Source organism: Aulostomus chinensis, chromosome 20, assembly GCF_037954235.1.
Source record: "Aulostomus chinensis isolate RoL2024-O1b breed Wild chromosome 20, RoL_Achi_v1.0, whole genome shotgun sequence".
Taxonomy (NCBI): domain Eukaryota; kingdom Metazoa; phylum Chordata; class Actinopteri; order Syngnathiformes; family Aulostomidae; genus Aulostomus; species Aulostomus chinensis.
In genome coordinates this window covers 24,828,677-24,853,374 of record NC_141339.1, presented here as the reverse complement: position 1 = coordinate 24,853,374, position 24,698 = coordinate 24,828,677, and the positions used below count along the sequence as shown (strand labels likewise).

Sequence of the window (24,698 nt, the reverse complement as noted above, 5' to 3'; positions counted from 1 at the left end):
CCTGTTCCTGCTGGGTTCTCTCTGGTACTCCAGCTTCCTCCACAGTCCAAAGACATCAAGAGGGACCAGGTTAATCCAGACTCTAAATTGACCGTAGGCGTGGCTGGGAGAGCCAATGGTTGTCTGTCTCTATGTGTTGGCCCTGCCATGGACTGGTGACCTGTCCAGGGGGAAGGCTGCTGGGATAGGCTCCACCCCCACCACCCTGAACAGGAGGAGAGGGGGAACATGGAGGGGTGGATGATGGATGATGGAGGGATGATGGATGGATGGATGATGGATGGATGATGGATGGATGGATGATGATGATGGAGGGATGATGGATGGATGGATGATGATGATGGAGGGATGATGGATGGATGGATGATGATGATGGATGGATGATGGATGATGATGATGAAGGGATGATGGATGGATGGATGATGATGATGAAGGGATGATGGATGGATGGATGATGATGATGGATGGATGATGGATGGATGGATGATGATGATGGATGGATGGATGGATGATGATGAAGGGATGATGGATGGATGGATGGATGATGATGATGGATGGATGGATGATGATGATGAAGGGATGATGGATGGATGGATGGATGATGATGATGGATGGATGGATGATGATGATGAAGGGATGATGGATGGATGGATGATGATGATGAAGGGATGATGGATGGATGGATGATGATGATGGATGATGATGATGATGATGGATGCATGGATGGATGGATGATGATGATGGAGGGATGATGGATGGATGGATGATGATGATGGAGGGATGATGGATGGATGGATGATGATGATGGATGATGGATGATGATGATGGAGGGATGATGGATGGATGGATGATGATGATGGAGGGATGATGGATGGCGTGTGCACACACCGACACCGTCGATGAAGCTGATGATTTCTTCTAGAACACCGGATGAACCTGCCATTCCTGCGTGGAGGAAACTCACCCACACACGTGCACTCATGAAAGGAGCACCAATTCCTGGCTCGGTCCCACTGACACGGGCTTATGAAGATAAGCTGCCGTGAGCTGGAGTGGAGTGTTATCACAGCAGCAGTGAACGGGTGGAGGATTATCTCAGAGAAGAGACAGTTGCGAGTTAATAGAGGCGAAGACAGTGAAGATTGAATTACAGATACAGCTGGATGCTTCAGGGAGACAGGAAACACCCTCTGATTCCACACTGTTGATCTCCTAATGAGAGCTGCTGAGACGCATCACAGGAAACTCACGTTTCACATCATGAACACTCAGCGACCGTCAGACATGTTGATCTGCTGTCAGGACACCGTTTAAAGGGACAGTTCACCTAAATATCATCGTGTTTACCAGTGACTCAGCGTTGGAAGTCTCAAGTTCCCTTGGAAGACGCCAGAATTCAGAGGCACAGCGACTGCAGACTGAAAATTAAAGTGATACTTCACCCAAAAAGGGTACTTGCCATTCCAAGTACTCACGAACAGAATCTTAGCTCACCAAGATGTTTCTCCCTCCTCCATCACTTCTCAGTGACTCCAGAATGCAGGAAGAGCCAGACACGTAAATTTAGCAAGGAGCTAACAGAGACTGATGCTAACAGCAGCTAAACTGTTCACAAATGTCTGGTCACCACCTCTCCAGGTGGTCTGGTAGAATCCAGGCCTCCTTGATCCAGAGGGAGGATCAGGGATCCACCAACACCTGGACTGGAGACCAGAACTGACCAGAACACTGGTGGTTCTGAGCTTATTCACTGTGGCACTGCATCACAAGGGTTCTAGGTAGTTAGCCAGTTTGTGAGGCAGTTTTGTTGTTGGTCTCTGGTCTCCAGAAGGTCCAGCATGAGGGTGACCTTTACTGACCACTGGGTTCCCTCAGATGTCCTGCAGGAGAACTTCATCAGGAACTGAACTCAACTGGAAGTTAAGCGAATGGTCAAACCGCCACCACCAGCTGTACTGCTCTTTTCACAGATTGTGTACATACATTTATATGGTGATATTTTCTGTACTTTTGAACAGTTTATTGGACTGCATGCACCAACAGCACCACAACAAATTCCTTGTATGTGTAAAATCGTACTTGGCAATCAAGCTTTTTTCCTTTTGTTTCCGATTCTGATTCAAGATCCTCGCAGGGTCACGTCACCTTAATGACGTGAGGAGAAATAAAAGCCCTGCTGTGAAAGGCGTCTTGACTGGCAGGTGTGAGCGCTGCTGTTTCTGTTCAGCGACTCTGCAGCTGAAGCCTGAATCGTCGTGAATGATTTAGTTAGCAGCAGTGCTGCGCTGCCTCCAGGCCTCCAACAACCAGCAACACGCTTCAGGGTTTGTTTCTGAAAATATGATCACCCACTGTTTTCTCACCTTCCATAATCTGTGCAGCTGCAAGAGAAACGACCATGTGGTGATTTCCCAGTGTGTGTGTGTGTGTTTGTGTGTGTGTGTGTGTAGGCATCCTCTAATGAAAACAGCACTCAGCACAGAGTATTTGAGCCAATGAAAGCTCAGATCAATAAAACACAAGCTTTGACACGGAGCCAATCCTCCACACATCTGTCTTCCACACTCTCTCTCTCTCTCTCTCTCTCTGTCTGACCCTCTCTCTGTCTCTTTCTCTCTCTCTCTCAGCTGGATTGTATGGAGCCCTGGAGAGAAAATACTTGATGGCCACAAAATATAATTGGTTGGTATAAATGTATCAATCCTTGGGGACAAGTTACATCTTTTGGCCACAAATTAATCATAATGCAGGACATCCAACAGGTTTCATTTGAGAACCATGAAACTGATGTAGACATTTAAATGAGGAGGAGGAGGATTCCTGCTGGACACTCCAGAATCCTGGACCTGAGCTAGCTGATGCTAACACTACCACCCACTACCAGCCATTGGGCTAAGCTAACTAGCCTGGACCTGAGCTAGCTGATGCTAACACTTCCACCCACTACCAGCCATTGGGCTAAGCTAACTAGCCTGGACCTGAGCTAGCTGATGCTAACACTTCCCACCCACTACCAGCCATTGGGCTAAGCTAACCAGCATCCTGGACCTGAGCTAGCTGATGCTAACACTTCCCACCCACTACCAGCCATTGGGCTAAGCTAACCAGCATCCTGGACCTGAGCTAGCTGATGCTAACACTTCCAACCCACTACCAGCCATTGTGCTAAGCTAACTACTGTGGGTCTCAGTTCTCCTGAGGGTGATGGACAGACGGACAGACTTTCCCTAAAAGTGGGTGTGTTCTTTAAGTTTCATGAGTCTCTTTTTCTGTGTCCAGACCACATGGTGCCTGGAATACACAACGCTAATTGACCAATGCTAACTGAGCTACGAACATGGATTTCACCTGTATTAGCATGTAAAATAATGCCAGCTACAGAGGAGTGTTCTCCTGTGCTGCTCAGTCTGGTACACGTTCGTCACAATGGAGGGAAAAGCCTCGTCTACAACAGCACCGCCACCCTGACTACACCATCAGGGCTGCATCTTTATCTGCAGATGATTACGCTCATTACTGACTGACTTAATCCACCCAACAACATTCAGTTGACAATAAAACAGATGCTGCCTCCGACCGTCGGACGCACAGACACGAGTCAGCACTTTGGTATTAGAACCACACGTCAGGAAGCTGCTGTTAAACACAGAGGAACTAGTGAGAGAGAAAGGCAGCGTATTCTCCTCAGAACACCGAGGCGCTCTAGCTTGAAATTACACATTTTATTAACTGCAGCTCAAAAAAAGGAAGCGCTCATCTCGTCTCCATCATTTCCATTGTCTCCCTCCCCCCTCCATCCTCCACACCAGTAACTTTATCATCCTCGCTCATTACTGCTTCAGCGTGACACCGTCCAGCCACTTTGGTCCGTAATTGAAAGAAAAGAAGTGTAAGCAGAAATACCAACACACCTGTTCCCACTTGTGTTCTCCAAAATGTTTGGAGACGCAACAATAAAGCCGTTTCTGCTGCTTCTTTGTACCTGGACACTCGATTCTCTCCGTACTGAGAAGTACGTGAACACCAGAGCAGCGGGACTACAGGGTCACTGTGGGAACGGTCAACACATCCAACACGTGGGGGCGTGGCTACCCTGGGACTGACAGGTATGTTTGGAGTCCAACAGGAAGTGATCATGTCAGGGATGAGGTGTGCTTGCAGTCAAACAGGAAGTGATCATGTCAGGGATGAGGTGTGCTTGCAGTCAAACAGGAAGTGGTCACACCCCCCCCCCCCCCCCATGATGAATACTCAAGAGTTTCAACACATTTCTACAAGTTCCACTTGACCACCATTAATGACTTGATGACACAGCACCTGTGTCACTCATAACAAGAAGATGCAGACCTCACCTGACAGTGAAGTCGTACGAGCAGGACGCCAACACCGCCACGCTGAAGGGAGAAAACTGCAGGAAGAGAAGGAAACGCCTGAATCAGGAGGGATAAGGCAAATGGTCCCTCCGTCGTCCCGGGTCGCGCCTGCAGCTCTGTGGTCAGCTTCAGAGCCTCCCCTCTCCCACCTCCACCTCTCCAGGGATGGACGGGGAGCCAGAAATGTGTCAGCAGTCATGGCCTGCAGACCTGCTAACAGGAGCTTTTTGACCACAAAGATGTTGGTTCAATGCACCCTGAAAATGAGAGCATCAAACTAGCGACGAGGCACAACCTGACCCCCGCAAACGTATTCTGTTACTACTGATAAATGTGCAGCTATGAAAGGAATTCAGGCCTGAAGAGCCCGCCTCTGTTGATGCCAACAGGCCGATGGATCACTTTATATCAACACTTTCAGCTTCTCTCCTGCCTGTGGAGACAGCAACCAAAGCGCCAGTTGTCCTGGGAGGCAGCACAGCTCCACACTGACATCGGCGGTTTACCGATGTCGGCCTGAAGACGTCCCGCGTCGGCAGGAAGGTGTGACTGCTGAAAATGTCACATTCTCTCATCAAAGTGAAATCGGACTTCAGGCGGTTTTCAGTCTTTTTCCAGCTCAGCAGTTACAGAATTGTGCCGACACAGAGAGCCTGAGAAGGGTCCGCCGAGAGTAATTTCATCGACTGTCGGCAAGCACTCTTCAATTAATTTATTCCTTCATCTGCTCCCCCGCTCCGCATCAGATGGTCTCACCTCTCTAATCAGGGGGACGGGAGCAGTCTTGCCTCGTCTCTCGGCTTCAGAGCATCATCAGCTGATGTATCTGTGAGGCGTCTCTGGGACACAACTACTGATGATGATGATGATGCAGGTATGAAGGCCCAGTTTGAGTACCTGCAGTTCTCAGAACACCAAACTGGGAACCAGTTGCTTTACAGTCAAGAATGTGGAAGCTTGGTCTTTGTCTCTCTGTGGAGACTCTGAGGACGTCCCACCTTCCACAGACAGTCGGAGGGGTTAGATCTGGGTTTAGGGCCGGGTTTAGGTTCAGATCAGGCTGAGTGGGAGTGAGACGTGTGGTGTGACGTCGGTCTGAGCTTAGCGCAGAAGCTGGGACGGATGTCCTCACAGGAATGGAAACTCAAGCATGTGTGTAAGGTCTTATTACATCCATTTCAGTGGGTGTTTTGATGCTGTCAAGCAGCGCAGAACACACACACACACACACACACACACACACACACACACACACAAAACAACACTGAGTCCGACTCAGAGAGGGTGTGTGTGTGTCTCTCTGTCTCTCAGAGGACACAGTGTTGTGTGTGTGTGTGTGTGTATATACCTTCACTCGCCGGATGGCGTAGGTGTGGCCTAGCAGTTGAGTGACAGGCTGATGGATGTTCCTCAGGTCCCAAACACACACACTGCAGTCGACTGAGCCTGTGGCCAGGATATTCTGCAAACATGCAATTTCACTATCATAAAACAAGAGTACAAATACAGACAAGTACATCAATCAAGGTCAATATCAGACATGAATGTTTGGAAATATTCCAAAAGTACATGAAACTTTTACTGGAAACATAGAAAAAAAAAACAGACATATGTAGACATAAGTAATCTAGTAAAAGTCTCCATTCAAAGTTGAGAGAAATATTTGATATTATCTTTACTAAAGTGTGAGAAGTAAAAGTACACATTGTATATGATGTTTGTGTATTTCAGTGCATCATTCCTGGAGCCTTTGACCTCCAAAGCTGGAGGCTTCACAACTCCATCAGGTTCCTCTGGACCATGACCACACGCCCTGGTCAACAGTATGACAGCGGCGGCCATGACCAGTCATCACTGAAAGATAAAAGCAGCCAAAATGCTGTTGTAGGCGTTACCTGGTCATATTTGCACCAATCACAGCTCAGGATCTCAGCCTTGTGTGCTGGGATGGCCAATCGACACGCAGCGCCTTTTACGTCCCAAACCCTGAGCGTCCCGTCACCTAAGAGCAGAAGCAGGGAGACCGGAGGCCATCTTTAATAGCTGGGAGAGAGAGAGGTTAATTGAGGGGATGTGTGTGTGTGTGTGTGTGTGTGTGCGCGTTTCTGGGTGATGGCTGTTTGTCTGCCAAGACACTGCGACACTCATCAAGCGTTACTTTTACACTCTCCCCTGGTCAGGTCCTGAGAAGTTTCAGTGGCTTTCCTTCTTCATGCCAAAGACGCCGTCAAGACGCTGGCCTTGAACCTCCAGCTGCTCTGAAGGGTTGATCTTGGAAACACAACGGATCAAGTCTGTTTTCTGTGGTGATGAGTTACAAGCGCTTCAAACGCTCAGTGGTCATGTGGCTGTTAGACTGACGCCTGCAGACACACCTGACCACAGGAGCTTCAGAAGTACCTGACTAGTCCTCCGGCATCATAACATTTCAATGAGATGTCCTCCAAGGTTACTGAACAAAAAGTAAAGAAAGCAGAGAGTAGAAAGTAAAAAATATTGAAGGAATAAGAGCAGCACGCGTTCTCCGTGAGTACGAGGTGGCGGCCGAGAGCGGGACTGCGCTCCATGGTATGATAGCGTCCTCGCTGCTGTTTTAATGTGGGTGTATTCGTTTATCTCTGAGATGGCAGAGGTTGATGGGTCACTTTCTTCTCCTGCCCAGCAACCAAACAACCTCACTGGACTGAAAGAAGTCATGTGACTCTATTTTGATGGTTACTTCACGACTGCCTGCACATCTGAGTACTGTCTTTTGAGGATTCACTGCTGCTCTCACTTACAACACTTTCACAAATTCCTCTGAAATTCTTTTCAGAAGAACGTGAAGGAAACTGCTGTCCGAAGCCGCACACACAAGAATACGACAGGAACTGAGTGTTCGAAACAATAAATGTCACATTTCTAAACGAGCAAACTTTAATGATGTTTGCATCATCCTGAAGTTTGTGGCGCCGTGGGGCGGCCGTCTGGAAACTGCAAACAAACTCATTTGCTTAATCGGATTACGTGAGTGCGACTCTGGTTCTGCTCCTCAGAAACAACGCCACCTTCAGCTCCCTGCAGGCGACGAGGAGGTGCAAACTAGCCGGAATATTCTGGAATCAAGCTGGAGAACCATGGAGTCTCAGTGGAGCTGTGCTGGTTGCAGGCAGCAGCAGATTAATGAGAAGGCTTCTTCCTGGCTTCACCTCATGTTTCCTGACCAACAGATTAACTCTCGTTGTCACCTCCTCTTAAATCCCACGATGGATGAAAAAACTGAACGCCTCCCAGCGCTGGTCTCCTCCTTCACGCCACTCACACACTCCTCAGCCCCCCGTGGAAACTTGCCTGGCAGCAGCCAGTGGAAAACATGCCAGTGTGTGTGTGTGGTTACAGCAACACACCTCAACATGCAGCACATGGGAATAGAATGTGAATGTTGGAGGACCTCTGCAGCACATTGGAGGGACTCGCTCTGTTACACCTATCTCTGCTGTATCAGCAGCTCTCTCTCTCTCTCTCACACACTCTCTCTCTCTCTCTCTCACACACACACACACACACACACACACACACACACACACACACAGGTCGGGTTCCATCTGCAGATCTGTGAGCACAACCTGCAGTTTGTGAAACGCAACATTTCAAAGTGTCTCAGTTGTGTTTTTGAGCTCAGCTGAGACGTTGTCAGCGTTGGTAGGAGGAGTTGATGTGTTTGACCACATATCGTCATCAACAAGTCCAAGATAGATGACATCACTGAGACTTCAGTGGCCAGTTAGCCAGCACCTGCTAAAGTAGTCAGTGGGTCAAAGGTGAACTCAAACAACGCTGGGTCAGAAACAGCATGTGCAGTGGCTTATGGGATGAGTAGTTCTCCAACACTCCATCTAGTAAAGTGTCTTGCACCTTTGGCTTCTTCTTCACCTTCCTGTCACCTTACAGATCTTCAGACATGGTCAGTTCACTTGCTGGCTGAACCAGACCCGCCCTGTGGCGCTCAACACACAGAAAAATGATTCCAAGACTGCTCTTCTTTGTTGATGAGGCCTAGCAAGACACAAACTTTCCATCGACTCATGTTCACTCAGAATGATGTTGTTGTGCTTCAACTGTCCCATTTTAGCCTGAATGCACCTCAGGAGGACGAAAAGGCCTAAACTCATCCTGACAGTTCCACTGCAGCGTCGAGGGGTTTAATGTGTGTGTGACACGAGCTCCTGCTGCTGATGCCATCTTCTCCAGCAAGTCCCTCCTCCAAGGGTGGAGGCGTTACTCTCTCTATTTGTGTATTTGCATTTAAAAGTGTTTTGCTCTTTGCCACATTTTCAAGCGTCGGGGCTGAATGTCATCGCAGCAGGTGTGTGGGCGACTGTAGAGAAACGGCTTGGCGTAAAAACCAGAGAGCTGCATCCGCACAGATTTTCCCGATTGTTTCCACTGGCTGATGGAGCCAAGATCTACCACCTGCAGGGCTTATCTGGAAAACCATGACACACACACACACACACACACACACACACACACACACACACACACACACAATCTTTCATCCAGGCGAGTTGGTGACAGCAGCCACGCATGGATTACACAGAATATTGACACGGTGCTTCTTTACTGTGGGATTATTTGACGTCGGACTTGATCTCAGGAGCACCGTTAGCAACCACTCCACTCCAGACCAGGGGGTGGCGCTCCAGCACATGACAGCTGCTGCCTACCAGCAACTAACTGTGGAGGAGGAGTCTGACTACAGCTGCTGATCATTGGATGACTGAGGTCAAGTCTTCAGTGGCGAGCTGTCATGTGTCTGCAGCAGGAAGCCAGCAGACACATCTCAAGCTCGGTGGGTATGAGGTGTTTACTTTGTACTCTCAGGTGTGCAGGTGGTGTGTTTACGCAGCAATTGTTCCCATAGAGGACGTTGTACGTCTCGCTGCACCCTTTTGTCCTCTTGCGGACTGTCGAGTAAAAATCCTCCATGACGTTCCAGGTTTATTGACACGCTGCACCAAATCCAACATCCAAATACACAACAGAAATTTCCTGAAGGAGCTCTAGGGAGACTGGCTGAGCTGGCATGACCTTTGACTACCAACATGTTTTCCAGTTCATCCTTGAGTCCAAGTGGACCTTTGAGCCAAATTTGAAGCCATTCCTTCAAGCTCCTCCAGAGACACGGGAGCAAAGCTGGTTCACAGACAGAACCATGCAAACAAGCCGCTCCTCGTCCACCACGCCGTTTACGGTGCCGTGTTATGGTGGGAACACACGCATCTAAGTTTCAGCTTGTTACACTGAATTTGTTGCCCAACATTCCTTCTTATGGTGTTGTCGCCATAGCAACGGCAGTAACAGAGAATTGTTGTTGTTTTTAGCAAAGGTCTGATTTGTTGCCGTACCACTGGCAACAGACACACAAGATCTTAAGGGCAGAGCACACACAAGCGCGCACACACACACCGATGCTGGCACTGGGATCAAGTGGTTCTCTGGGGGGAAAGAGAGAGAAAGAAGAAATGAGAAGATGTGGGGGGGGGGGGGGGGCAGCAGGGAGCATGGGAGACCCTGATAGGCTTATCACACTAAAATGCCATCTACCCCCCAACACACACACACACACACACACACACACACACACACACCATCTCCAACATCCTCTCTTCAAAGCCAGCAGTGGCAGTATCCTCTCATGCTAACTGCTAAATGCAGGGGGGCCTCCCACAGGGAGATGAGGCAGCATGTCTCCAACAAACGCTAATGCTAGTGAGCACTGTACTACTCCGCCTCACCCATCTGAAGTCACACCAGAACTACAAATCCCTGCAGTACAGACTACAAAGGTGGTCTAAAAGACAGAAAAAGCCTGAACTGGTGTGGTTCAGGAGTGAGCTCATGCTAAGGAAGTTAGCATTTCTAAGACTTGAGTTGAGGATGGAGGTTTCAGTCTTTGATCGCCTTCTTCAGTGGGTTCTGTGATGGACGAGAGATCTGAACAGCACTTGGCCACAAAAACATTTCACTTTTTGTTCAACAGCGTCTGAACACCGTCATGCCAATTATCTTGAGGGTCAAAGTGGCGACAAGGAGCAAATTACAGTCTGACTGAGGAAACGTTCTCTGAGACATGACACATGAAAAAGACCAAACACTGAACTAAAATCAGAATGGGCTTTGATCCTCGGCGGCAGGGTTTCAGTCTCCAGGTCTTGAGGTGAGCTCATGTCTTCCAATATCAGCTCATTTCCAGGGAAACCTATTTCAAACTGAACTCTTCTCAAATTACAGAACTCTTCCAGGTGCCCACAGTGACCACAGGAACTCAGACGAGAGCAGACGTGGTCAATCTTCCACCACAGAGGTCATGTGACTTTCTGTCACTTCCGCCGCTTGGTTCTTTCCAAGGTTTCTAGTCAAACACACCAGAATTATCAAAGTGAGAAAAGCTTCAGCAGAACACCGACCTTCATCCGGGGACGCGGCGTCAGCTTATCACCTCAGCGCCGCCGCTGTCCTCCCTGGGCTCGCCGGGACGCTGCGCTCAGCTGACATTACAGGGAATCAGCAACTTCAAGGCAGAACAGCGAGAGGTGAATTTCCTCTCCAGGTTAGCTGGTCCCTGGTCCCATCAGGCCACCGGGATGACAACTGAACCATTACATCCCATAATTCAGCTGGAGGACCAGCGTGAAATGCGTCCAGCAGCAGCAGCATCGTGACTGCGTCTCCACCTGATCATCACGCTGAGGCTGAACCTCACGCTGGAACATTTTCTTGCTTTCACAGTTTTGTGCTTTTTCTCTGAAGTTTTGGTCACCTGACCTCTAGGACCGCTCCCCACAGCGCCATCACAGACAGAGGACCGGCCATCCTGCAGGAAGATACGTCCATCAACGACTGGACGGGACCGTCGCCGAGGTAACCAGCTGGTCTCCAGGGATGGACAGACACTCGAGGGACAGGAATAAATCCTGGAATTGATTCTATTGCAACTGCTGTTGACCTGATGGGACCTCCCAGGTGCTGGATCCACTTTGCTGTTTCAGGTTCCTCCCTCCCTCCATCCATTGCTGTTAATGCAATCTCTCCTTGAGGGAGTTTCTCCAAATTTACCACAAACCTGCACTGGGACTGAAGGATGACCTGGAGGGATTCTGGAGGTCAAAGGTCACTGTGACAGTCACCCATCATGGTTCACTAGCAGTGCGTCCCAAATGCCACACTGAACACCGCGTGCTCAGAAGTCGACTGAAGTCCGACACAGTTTTAGTAAATCTCAATAGCACGCATCAATTCAGACGTACTACTCAGACTGCACACAGCACTTCCTGCTGCTGAGTTGTTACCATGGTGACCCCTCCAGTCACCACAGCAGCAGCCCATTGCTCCGCCCCCTCTCTGCGTACCTGGCTGAAAACAGTGGCATTTCTCCTGCACTGAATCGTTTTCTGTTGCCCGTTTAACTCCTCACAACGAGGAGAAACAGAAGAGTTGACAGACGACAGGAACGCCATCGCCAGATCCTCCTCTGTTTGGAGGACAAGGCGAGCGTAGCTCACACTGTTGTGACATCATTCACCATCCTCAGGGAACATCAGTCACCAAGTTATGTTCAATATACTACAATAAATATACTTCAATAAATGTTCTACAATAAAATCACACCATGGGAAGTAGGCTCACGAGTATAAATACAATAAAAGATGATGGTTTCCTCTGAAGCCATGGAATATCTAGTGAACGCATCTGTTTGATGATGGCAGCAGACCACCTCCGGTGATGTCATTCATATCTGACCTGGCTACACACTAAAGTACAAACATTTGCAGTACACTGAAATGTACTTGTGTAGTTTCATGGTTAGTTTATTTAAAACATGATCTGACAGAAGCTACGTCCTGGTATGAGCCTCCATATAGAGGTGTCTGGACCTTTCTGCAGTAGTAGTAGTAGCAGCAGTAGTAGAAGCAGTAGTAGTAGCAGCAGTAGTAGTAGCAGTAGTAGCAGCAGCAGTAGTAGTAGCAGCAGTAGAAGCAGCAGTAGTAGTAGCAGCAGCAGTAGTAGTAGCAGCAGTAGAAGCAGCAGTAGAAGCAGCAGCAGTAGTAGTAGCAGCAGTAGTAGTAGCAGCAGTAGTAGCAGTAGCAGTAGAAGCAGCAGCAGTAGTAGTAGCAGCAGAAGCAGCAGCAGTAGTAGTAGCAGCAGAAGCAGCAGCAGTAGTAGTAGCAGCAGAAGCAGCAGCAGTAGTAGTAGCAGCAGAAGCAGCAGCAGTAGTAGTAGCAGCAGCAGCAGCAGTAGCAGTAGTAGCAGAAGCAGCAGCAGCAGTAGTAGCAGCAGCAGCAGCAGCAGTAGTAGTAGCAGCAGCAGCAGCAGTAGCAGTAGTAGCAGAAGCAGCAGCAGTAGTAGTAGCAGCAGCAGCAGCAGTAGCAGTAGTAGTAGCAGCAGCAGTAGTAGTAGCAGCAGCAGCAGCAGCAGTAGTAGTAGCAGCAGCAGCAGCAGCAGTAGCAGTAGCAGCAGCAGCAGCAGCAGTAGTAGTAGTAGCAGAAGCAGAAGTAGCAGTAGTAATAGCAATAGCAGTAGCAGTAGTAATAGCAGTAGCAGTAGTAATAGCAGTAGCAGTAGTAATAGCAGTAGCAGTAGTAAGAGCAATAGCAGTAGTAAGAGCAGTAGCAGTCGTAATAGCAGTAGCAGTAGTAAGAGCAATAGCAGTAGTAAGAGCAGTAGCAGTCGTAATAGCAGTAGCAGTAGTAAGAGCAATAGCAGTAGTAAGAGCAGTAGCAGTCGTAATAGCAGTAGCAGTAGTAATAGTAATAGCAGTAGCAGTAGTAATAGCAGTCATAATAGCAGTAGCAGTAGCAGTAGTAATAGCAGTAGCAGTAGTAATAGCAATAGCAGTAGTCAGAGCAATAGCAGTAGTCAGAGCAATAGCAGTAGTCAGAGCAATAGCAGTAGTCAGAGCAATAGCAGTAGTAATAGCAGTAGCAGTAGTAATAGCAGTAGCAGTAGTCAGAGCAATAGCAGTAGTCAGAGCAATAGCAGTAGTAATAGCAGTAGCAGTAGTCAGAGCAATAGCAGTAGTAATAGCAATAGCAGTAGTAATAGCAATAGCAGTAGTAATAGCAGTAGCAGTAGTAATAGCAATAGCAGTAGCAGTAGTAATAGCAGTCATAATAGTAGTAGCAGTAGTAATAGTAATAGCAGTAGTAATAGCAGTAGCAGTAGCAGTAGTAATAGCAGTAGCAGTAGTAATAGCAATAGCAGTAGTCAGAGCAATAGCAGTAGTAATAGCAGTCATAATAGCAGTAGCAGTAGCAGTAGTAATAGCAGTAGCAGTAGTAATAGCAGTAGCAGTAGTAATAGCAATAGCAGTAGTCAGAGCAATAGCAGTAGTAATAGCAGTAGCAGTAGTAATAGCAGTAGCAGTAGTCAGAGCAATAGCAGTAGTCAGAGCAATAGCAGTAGTAATAGCAGTAGCAGTAGTCAGAGCAATAGCAGTAGTAATAGCAATAGCAGTAGTAATAGCAATAGCAGTAGTAATAGCAGTAGCAGTAGTAATAGCAATAGCAGTACTAATAGCAGTAGCAGTAGTAATAGCAATAGCAGTAGTCAGAGCAATAGCAGTAGTAATAGCAGTAGCAGTCGTAATAGCAGTAGCAGTAGTAATAGTAATAGCAGTAGCAGTAGTAATAGCAGTCATAATAGTAGTGGCAGTAGTAATAGTAATAGCAGTAGTAATAGCAGTAGCAGTAGCAGTAGTAATAGCAGTAGCAGTAGTAATAGCAATAGCAGTAGTCAGAGCAATAGCAGTAGTAATAGCAGTCATAATAGCAGTAGCAGTAGCAGTAGTAATAGCAGTAGCAGTAGTAATAGCAGTAGCAGTAGTAATAGCAATAGCAGTAGTCAGAGCAATAGCAGTAGTAATAGCAGTAGCAGTAGTAATAGCAGTAGCAGTAGTCAGAGCAATAGCAGTAGTCAGAGCAATAGCAGTAGTAATAGCAGTAGCAGTAGTCAGAGCAATAGCAGTAGTAATAGCAATAGCAGTAGTAATAGCAATAGCAGTAGTAATAGCAGTAGCAGTAGTAATAGCAATAGCAGTACTAATAGCAGTAGCAGTAGTAATAGCAATAGCAGTAGTCAGAGCAATAGCAGTAGTAATAGCAGTAGCAGTAGTAATAGCAATAGCAGTAGTAATAGCAATAGCAGTAGTAATAGCAGTAGCAGTAGTAATAGCAATAGCAGTACTAATAGCAGTAGCAGTAGTAATAGCAATAGCAGTAGTCAGAGCAATAGCAGTAGTAACAGCAGTAGCAGTAGTCAGAGCAATAGCAGTAGTCAGAGCAATAGCAGTAGTAACAGCAGTAGCAGTAGTCAGAGCAATAGCAGTAGTAATAGCAGTAGCAGTAGTAATAGCAGTAGCAGTAGTAACAGCAGTAGCAGTCGTAGCCATCAAGAGCAGTGTACTCAGCACTACCCTCCGTCAGAAACTCTGCACCTGTAGCTTCTATAACTTTGCTGCCTTGTCAAGTGCTAACAACACAGCATCACATCGTCGTCAGACTGACGCCCGTGCAACACCAACCAAACACCGCCGCCTTGCATTGTGGGAAATTTCAGCTTGGCTTGTGTCCATCAATCCATACTTAGAAATTTCTCCAGAGTAGGTATGGATAGCGCGTACTACTGAGTCACACTGATGTTTCGGACATACTAAAAAATGTTACGTTCTATTTTCAGTTCCTCAGGAGGGTGGAGGTGTGGGATTTCAGACGCAGCCCACTTTTTCATGAAAACATATCACGACCAGCAGGGCGAAGGTCACAGAAGCCTGATGGAGGGGTGCACAGGTCGAAGACTATTAGAAACAAGTCACATTGTCCTCCATCAACAGCAGGCCCTGTAGGGGAGAGTGTGTGTGTGTGTGTGTGTGTGTGTGTGTGCTGATCAATATCCCGCAGGTGATTCATGAAACCTCTGATCGGGTGACTGACAGGAGCAGTGTTTGGTTCTCGGTGTGTGTGTGGTTAAATGAGCTCATGACCCATGTTGCTGAGGGCAAAGAGAGGCGTGGCTTAAGCTGGAGGGGTGAGATGTTCCATCAGATACTCATCGGCAAAAGATAGGAAAACACAGACACACACAGACACACACACACCTCATAGCACAAAAACATTCCAGCTCTTTGTTGACTTGAACACAAACAGCGTGTGGATGGAGACCATCAGCAGTACGATGATGGCGAAACAACACTGCCACCTTGTGGTCAGACTGCACAACTTCATATTTACCTCCATCCATCCCTCCATCACCCATCCATCATCCATCCCTCCATCACCATCATCCATTCCTCCATCCATCATCCATCCCTCCATCATCCATCCCTCCATGTTCCCCCTCTTCTACTGTTGAGGGTGGTGGGGGTGGAGCCTATCCCAGCAGCCTTCCCCCTGGACAGGTCACCAGTCCATGGCAGGGCCAACACATAGAGACAGACAACCATTGGCTCTCCCAGCCACGCCTACGGTCAATTTAGAGTCTGGATTAACCTGGTCCCTCTTGATGTCTTTGGACTGTGGAGGAAGCTGGAGTACCAGAGAGAACCCAGCAGGAACAGGGAGAACATGGAGACTCACCCAGAAAGACCCCGTGCTGCAGCCGGGGCTCCACCCACAACCCTCTTGCTGGGGGGCCACAGTGAGGACCGCTGCTCCACCCACAACCTTCTTGATGGGGGGCCACAGTGAGGACCGCTGCTCCACCCACAACCTTCTTGATGGGGGGCCACAGTGAGGACCGCTGCTCCACCCACAACCTTCTTGATGGGGGGCCACAGTGAGGACCGCTGCTCCACCCACAACCTTCTTGATGGGGGGCCACGGTGCAGTTTTCTAATTCAATTATTTCATTTCTACACATTTATATTTGTTTCCCTTTAAATATTCTCTTGGTTCTGTTTTATCTCGCTCATTTACTTTGTAACATCTCCTTTCAGTATTTCACCTTTTCTTCACTGATCCTCTGTTCCATTCTCGTTAACGTGATGTCTCTGGAACACCTACAAACTGGGATGGCCGAGGTCAAAGGTCAATGTTTTTTTTGGTCTATCAACTGAAGGAACTTTTGTGGGTGAATCAGCTGATCTTTGACCGGTGCTTTGGTCATCTGTTGCTTCATATTTAAAGTTGTTGTGAGTCTATGTGTTGAGATGAGAGCTCACCAGAGGCCGAAGCAAAGCATCCTGGGATGTGGGGGGACCAGATGGTGCTGTAGATGACCCCTTCATGACCCTGGAGCGTGGCGAGACAGTGGCTGAGCGAGGGGTCCCACTGAGGACACGGGAGACAAGACACGGTCAGAGGAGCAAACAGTAAACAACAACAACCAACAAACAACTCACCACTTTAGCGGTTTGGTCCCACGAGCCTGAGACCACCAGGTTCTCTGCTCTGGTTTGACTCCAGTCAACCGCGTACACCTGCAAAACACACACACACACTTGAAATATTTTTGATTTGATGAATAGTGTGTGTGTGTGTGGGGGGGGGGTCCTACTTCTTGTGTGTGTTCCTTGGCCACCCTCAGTGGACCATTGGGATTCGCTGTGTCCCAGAGCTGCAGGCTACCGTCTCCGCCCCCAGCGACCAAGACATGCTCATTGGCTTCACTCCACGCCACGTCAAAGAGTCCGTCTCCCCATTCCCAGCTGCCTCACACACACACACACGCTTATAAACACAACCACCACCAGATTTATCAGTGAAATAAAAACGACCAAATAAGAAGGAACATCACCTGCTGACAAGAGACACCGCCGTGTCTGTGTCCTCCAGGATCAGGAGGCTGCCACCACCTTCTCTCACACACACACACACACACACACACACACACACAGTCACCCTATAGATCATGTCCTGTTTACCATGTGTATCCTGCATCACTACCCTGCGTGATGTTGACCTGAACTGACCTGTGATGCCGTAGTACTGCGAGGCAGCACAGGCGACCCTGCTGGCGAAGAACGGAGACACTTCCACAGCGTAACCATGACGACCACGACTGTGAAACACCTTCACCATCATCAGCAGCTTCCTGCAGCCAAACCCAGCTGCCTGCTGGTCTGTAGACACACACACACAGTGTTGCGTTAGCATTAGCTAAAGCTCATGAGAGCTCCACTCTGATGGGAGAAACCGTCTCCCTGCTGAGTCCAGTTCATTTTATGGTCGTCATAGTTACGTCCTAGGCTTCTCGGTTGCGGCTCTTCAAACCCAGAAGTCCTTCAGAACTCAGAAATTCAGCCAATGAAGTTCAGTATTTCACAGCTTTGGTGACATTTTGAGGAAAAATAAAAAGTTACACTTGAATTCCATCTCATATTAGGAACACAAGATTTGTCCAAACACTTTAAACTGGGATTGTTTGGACTGGAAGTGTGATGGTGATGCTGGTGGATGGTGACGTGTTCTGCTGGTCGTGCCTGCGTCCCAGAGTCCCGCTGCCACCCAGACGCCATGATTGGGCCCTTCCATTCAGATTATCAGTCCTGAGTGTCCTTGTTCGTATTTCACTGGAAATCTGATTGATTTGACCCCGTCCGTGGTGCCGCCACGTGACCGCGACCAGGTGGGACTCCGCTCCTGCGGTGACGGAGATGAATGGTTCGACAATGTTTGTACTCGCTGGTGTGAGAGTGACGACAGCAACTTACTGTCTGTATCACCTCTACATGCTGAAGTATGACCTTACAACTCTTATACAGGTAGAGATGGAAACATGGGCGGCCACGCCGCTTGCTCGCCCCGCGAGCGTCGTCCTCGTGACTGATCGCGATACTCACAAGTGGACCAGGACCAACTTCGTGATGCGTCGTCACTTCGAGAAGATCCCGAGGAACCTTTAATAATGTACACCTGTTCTGCTTTAGCTTTCTCGGGGCCACTCGCTTCCCCCACTTCCGTGTTTGGGTCCGCCTCTTCTTCTTCGTGTCTCCGGCGTGGCGGGAGCAGCTCACAGTAGCGCCACCTGCTGCGTTGATCGTCGTCTTACAATAATCGCCCAGTCCTTTTTCACTTCGGTTTGCTTTTCTTTTTTGCCTTAAACAACTCCTTTCGATGTTTTGTCTTCATTGGGGCCTGAGCCAGCAGGGACTTCAGTTTGCTCGTTGTTTGGTGTTTTCTGAAAAAAAAAAAGAAAAAATAACAGGCGATTATTTTAAGAATGCAACGATAAAACTGCCCGTATTCCACAAACGCTTTAAACACTTGTAATAACATACATGCACTTAATCATTGGAATTGAAAAAGAAAACACTTTGGCTGAATAGAAAAAAGACTCAGGCTGAAACGAAAGTCTATCAAAGCCTCCTGACCACTCAACTCTTTCTTCTTCTCTCCCCTCTCTTTGGTAGCGTGCATTTACCTGCTGTGTTCACTCGGTCCAGAGGAGTGTTCACTTGTTCACTGTGTTGACTTCATCTGTTTATCACCCAATCCTGTTCCTCCCTGAGGTGCTGCAACACCTGAGTTTGTCTGTTGTCCAGGTATCTTCTCTCATTCCCGCCTGCGACCACTTCTTCTTTTTCTGTTCTTTCATTCTCATGTTTCAGGGCATGTTTTCACAAGTCTTATGGAGAATAAACATTCTTAAACCTGGACTACGTTTCTCACCACGAGGCCGTCATTCTCTTCCTCCTTTGCTCTGACTTCCCTCCTTCCTTGGTGTTGGTCGTCCTCCTCGCTCATTGTTTTGGAATCGAGTGGAAGTTTGCTCCTTCGCTGGCGCTGCACTTGTTTTTCACCAAATTTTGTCCATCCAGATGAGGGGGCGACTGTTTATGACTTGAGAGTTGAGACACATGATTTACTTTGTAGATCCTGAGTTAGGTTTGTTGTGATTAGGTGGTGTGTGTGTGTGTGTGTGTGTGTGTGTGTGTGTGTGTGTGTGTAAAATGATTTTTAATGTTTTAACCTGCATGTGTGTGTGTGGGTGGTGAGATGCGAAGGCTGGCTACAATGGGACTCTGTGGAGCTGTGGAAGGCAGGAGGAAGCACTGCGAGGGGGCCGCCAGGGGCATGAAGTCAGGTCAAACACCCTGGGAGAGAGGCCTGGGAAAAGCCTGGGAAGGGCGAGAGGGGGCGGAGACAGCCAGCCCAGTCACATGGCACAGAAGAGACACCTGACTTACCCCCGAGCCTATGAAACTTTATTAAAAGTAGCGAGCTTTGGGTTTAATAAAAAGAATCACATTTTACTTTATTGTAAAGAAACTCTCGTCATATGCAGAGCCTCTTGAAAGCCTAAAATCTCCCCATCATAATAACTGCTCGTTTGTTCAACCGTTTACTAAAGTTATCAACAACGTCTCCCAATGCTAATTGTGACGCCTGAATACTTTCGTGAATTGCCTGGGTCAGGCTGAGCGGCCCGGGGCAGTCTGGGGCTGGTTGACAGTTCAGCGTGGGGGTAAATCAGCCTCCAGTGTCTCCGTTGTCCTGGCTGAGGTCTCAACATTAGCAGCTGCTAGGGGACAGCTAAGAGTTGTTTTTAATGTCCTTTAAAATGTAGCATCCAAATATGTCGACGGTCAAAATGCGAAGGTCAGGGGTCATGAGTCCCAAAGAGAGTGTGTGACTTCACATATCATCAGCACGTGGAGCATTCAACCGTGAGCGTGACGCCATAACAAGTCTTATAACCACCGTTGCTTTTGTGTTAGCTAGCATTGTCAGCGTGTTAGCGTTAACGTTAACGTTAGCTGGCTGACTGGAGAGAATCGGACTGTCAAAATTGGACGTTTTACAAAAACATGGCCAAATACACAAATCAAACAGAGGAGACGAGAAATGCCGATGCCATGGGCGTGATCCAATCAGACGTCCCGTCCCGACTGCTGAGGTGCTCGCTAACACCAACGCCATCGTCAGAATAAATGCAGTTGGACTCCCAAGATCTCAGGGTCACAGCATCGTTGTGGCCCTCCATCACGCCACAGAACCCTCGCAGGTACAGAAAACCTCATGTTTTTATGACATTAAAAGATCATGAATCAAAGATTCAGAGAAAACATGGAAGCCTCCTGGTTCTGGAATGTGACCCGGCTCAGCTTTGGCTCCTGACCTCACACGTTCCACTGGCGGGGGCCCCAGTGTGTGTGTGCGTGTGTGTGTGCGTGTGTGTGTGTGTGTGCTGGCATCTGCGGTAAATTCTAAAGAGAGAAAGTGGGTGTGGGAAAGACCTGCTCACCCATCTACACACTCACACGCGGTCAGCTGATATCAAACTCCCCCGACTCTCCCAGCATTTTATCAGAGTGTGTGTGAGTGTGCATGTGTGTGAGAGACAGAGAGAGAGAGTGTGTGTCAGACAGTGTGTGCCTGGAGGAAAATCCCCTCGGCTCCAATGATTCTCAGGAACACAACAAGACAACTTTGATTTTTACGACCCTCATTTAAGTCTGCGTCTTCTCCCTGTTGTGTGTCACTGCTGTTACACTGCAGCAAACGGGAAAGAATGTGTGAGATTTGGACGCAACAGGTTGAGGGGTACTGAACCTTGAAAACCCGTCTAGAGGCCAAGGACAGAACCAGGACCCGTCATGAACCTGCAAACATGTCAAGACTCCGCGATCTTTAAAAGTCTGTGTAGTTGAGCTGAGGCACCTTAGCAGACCACGTTTCCTCTAGGGTTAGGGTTAGCGTTCACGTCAGAGGGGCGTGTTTCTGGGGGCGGAGCCTCACTGATTACTGTACACAAATGCAACCTTATGACCTCAGTCCAATTGGATTGTCCAGATGCACCGCCTCAACTCTGCTGAGAGCTTCAGGCCATCTTGTTGCTTAAGTCAGTGCTGACTTCAGCTAACCTCGCTAACTGCAGCTAGCGAGGTTAGCTGAGGCGGCTTAACAGCATGAGGACAGAACCAAATCCAACTTTGAGCCACATGAACGCCAGTTGAATGGCACCAAGTCCAGTAGGAGATGATTTAGGTCATTTCCTGATGGTTAGATAAGTTAGCTTGTTGCAGTTAGCTGTTGTCGGACAGCTAGCTTGGTTAGCTGTGCAGCGAACATTCGTGGTCCTACTGGCTGACTCAGCGCTGGAGGGCCAGGACACCAACCTGACCACCAAAATACTGGCCTGGGTTGGCGTCCAGCTCCGATGTTCCAGGAACATTTGGTCCCCGGGCGGGCAGGCCGGGAGAGGAACACATTCAGGACCGACGCCACTGGGACAAGTTCCGCCCTCACGACTCATTTTTGACAGGAAACTACAAATATGGAAACAAATAAAACTTGTCCTTTTGGTTTCATCTGGACTTCACATCCTAACAAACACCTCTGATAGCAAATCTCAGCTAAATTAATTCTACAGTTTCAATAGACCCAGATTTGGTTTTTATAATAACAAAATAAATTCTAAGAAGCACGACCAGAGAGACTGATTGACTGCTGAGACTGTTGTTGCCCTTTGTCTTCAGACACGCCATTGTTTTAAGTTTCAGGAAGCGTGATATCTCACACACACACACACACACACACACACACACACACACACACACACACACAGACACACACACACACACACACGCACACACACACACACACACACACACACACACACACAGACACACACACACACACACGCACACACACACACACACACACGCACACACACACACACACACACACGCACGTACACACACACACACAAGCTTGTGGTTCTTGGTTTCTTGTGACCATGGTCATGACTGAAGATTTTAGAACATACGACCACAGCAAACAGAGGCCCTAAATGGGGTTTGAATTGCAGCGGTGAGATCGGCGTGAGGAGCCTTGCTCAGTCTTTCCAGCAATGGCGGGAATGTGTTTTGACAGCCTGAACAGGAATGTGAGCGCCATGTTGACGTGTTGAAGCCTCCAGAGGTGCGACAGACGCTGGGCAGGACGCGGAAGAGAAGAGCAGCTCTCCTACCAACACCGACTCACACATGTCGACATGAGGAGCGTGGAAGGCGGAGAGGACGATGATGGTGACCCCAGCGCCGGGGACACGAGGAGTCACAAGCAGGGTCATCACATCATCAGTCATGGGTGGTCCGCCTCTGTTTCCTGCTCGGAATCCTGGCAGTTTCTACGATTCCTCAGAATGGCTTCAAACATTTTATGGACACACGATTAAATTATTGTATGTTTGAAGTCTTTGAAGACACCGAGGTGCAGCGGAGTGGCGAGGAGCCACGAGTGACTGGGGGAATCTGAGTCTTGCTCACCTCTTCAGTTCCCCATCGTCCTTCGACACTCAGCCGTTTCTCAACAGCTGCATGAAGCTGCAGTTCACTTTTGAGAGATTGAAGCTAAAAAGCTGAAACTAATATCTGCATGTTTGGCTCCTGATCTGAGAAATCAGGCACTGATTCACACGTTCCACACGCCGGTTGGTGTGAACGCACCAACATCCCTCAGCTCATCTCGATCTGGTCAGCATCCAGATGGGTGTTTCCACCGATAACGACAACCCAGACTGAACGTGCCAGCACAAGTGGAGAGATAAGAGACACTGGTAAACACCAGACCGGTGGATGGTGGAGGTTCAGGTCTACATCAGATCCACCAGTAAACACCAGACTGGTGGATGTTGGAGGTTCAGTTCTACATCAGATCCACCAGTAAACACCAGACCGGTGGATGGTGGAGGTTCAGGTCTACATCAGATCCCCCAGTAAACACCAGACTGGTGGATGTTGGAGGTTCAGTTCTACATCAGATCCACCAGTAAACACCAGACCGGTGGATGGTGGAGGTTCAGTTCTACATCAGATCCACCAGTAAACACCAGACCGGTGGATGGTGGAGGTTCAGTTCTACATCAGATCCACCAGTAAACACCAGACTGGTGGATGTTGGAGGTTCAGTTCTACATCGGATCCACCAGTAAACACCAGACTGGTGGATGTTGGAGGTTCAGTTCTACATCAGATCCACCAGTAAACACCAGACCGGTGGATGGTGGAGGTTCAGTTCTACATCAGATCCACCAGTAAACACCAGACCGGTGGATGGTGGAGGTTCAGGTCTACATCAGATCCACCAGTAAACACCAGACCGGTGGATGGTGGAGGTTCAGTTCTACATCAGATCCACCAGTAAACACCAGACCGGTGGATGGTGGAGGTTCAGGTCTACATCAGATCCACCAGTAAACACCAGACCGGTGGATGGTGGAGGTTCAGGTCTACATCAGATCCCCCAGTAAACACCAGACTGGTGGATGTTGGAGGTTCAGTTCTACATCAGATCCACCAGTAAACACCAGACCGGTGGATGTTGGAGGTTCAGTTCTACATCGGATCCACCAGTAAACACCAGACCGGTGGATGGTGGAGGTTCAGTTCTACATCAGATCCACCAGTAAACACCAGACCGGTGGATGGTGGAGGTTCAGGTCTACATCAGATCCACCAGTAAACACCAGACCGGTGGATGGTGGAGGTTCAGGTCTACATCAGATCCCCCAGTAAACACCAGACTGGTGGATGTTGGAGGTTCAGTTCTACATCAGATCCACCAGTAAACACCAGACCGGTGGATGTTGGAGGTTCAGTTCTACATCGGATCCACCAGTAAACACCAGACCGGTGGATGTTGGAGGTTCAGTTCTACATCAGATCCACCAGTAAACACCAGACTGGTGGATGGTGGAGGTTCAGGTCTACATCAGATCCCCCAGTAAACACCAGACTGGTGGATGTTGGAGGTTCAGTTCTACATCAGATCCACCAGTAAACACCAGACCGGTGGATGGTGGAGGTTCAGGTCTACATCAGATCCACCAGTAAACACCAGACTGGTAGATGGTGGAGGTTCAGTTCTACATCAGATCCACCAGTAAACACCAGACTGGTGGATGGTGGAGGTTCAGTTCTACATCAGATCCACCAGTAAACACCAGACCGGTGGATGGTGGAGGTTCAGGTCTACATCAGATCCCCCAGTAAACACCAGACTGGTGGATGTTGGAGGTTCAGTTCTACATCAGAGCCACCAGTAAACACCAGACTGGTGGATGTTGGAGGTTCAGTTCTACATCAGAGCCACCAGTAAACACCAGACTGGTGGAAGTTGCAGTGGTGGAGTCTTAAAACCCTGGGTTGCTTGGTGTAACTGAGGCTCTTGCAGAATCTACGCTAACCTCCACAGGCGCCGCTGTCTGTCGCCGGTGCGGTCATGTGACATCATGATTGCATGACCCAGCCGCATCGTGGGATCAGCTAACTGAGTCTGACAACGGCAAACCTCCGGCATGCGCTTCCAAAAGTGACCTTTTAACCCTAAATTTAGATTGACAGGA

The 24,698-nt window shown here is 48.6% G+C and overlaps 1 protein-coding gene across 6 annotated transcripts in view; it reads right to left on the bottom strand.

Moving 5' to 3' along the window:
• The window catches only part of pex7 (peroxisomal biogenesis factor 7), a 29,766-nt gene extending 11,368 nt beyond the window's left edge, over nt 1–18,398 (bottom strand). For 2 of the 6 annotated variants that reach the window (XM_086188732.1, XM_086188731.1), the window contains exons 1-9: nt 18,190–18,396; nt 17,320–17,469; nt 17,145–17,205; nt 16,905–17,055; nt 16,750–16,827; nt 16,570–16,678; nt 6,269–6,375; nt 5,722–5,835; nt 4,353–4,408 (exon numbers count right to left, since the gene is read on the bottom strand). In XM_086188732.1, the coding sequence (XP_086044858.1) occupies nt 4,353–4,408; nt 5,722–5,835; nt 6,269–6,375; nt 16,570–16,678; nt 16,750–16,827; nt 16,905–17,055; nt 17,145–17,205; nt 17,320–17,431 (788 nt within the window). In that variant the 5' untranslated portion in view covers nt 17,432–17,469; nt 18,190–18,396. Of the gene's footprint in view, nt 1–4,352; nt 4,409–5,721; nt 5,836–6,268; nt 6,376–16,569; nt 16,679–16,749; nt 16,828–16,904; nt 17,056–17,144; nt 17,206–17,319; nt 17,470–18,189 lie in introns of all 6 variants that reach the window. The other 4 variants (XM_086188729.1, XM_086188730.1, XM_086188734.1 and 1 more) reach the window with 4 other exon arrangements.
• Nucleotides 18,399–24,698: the final 6,300 nt, after the last annotated feature.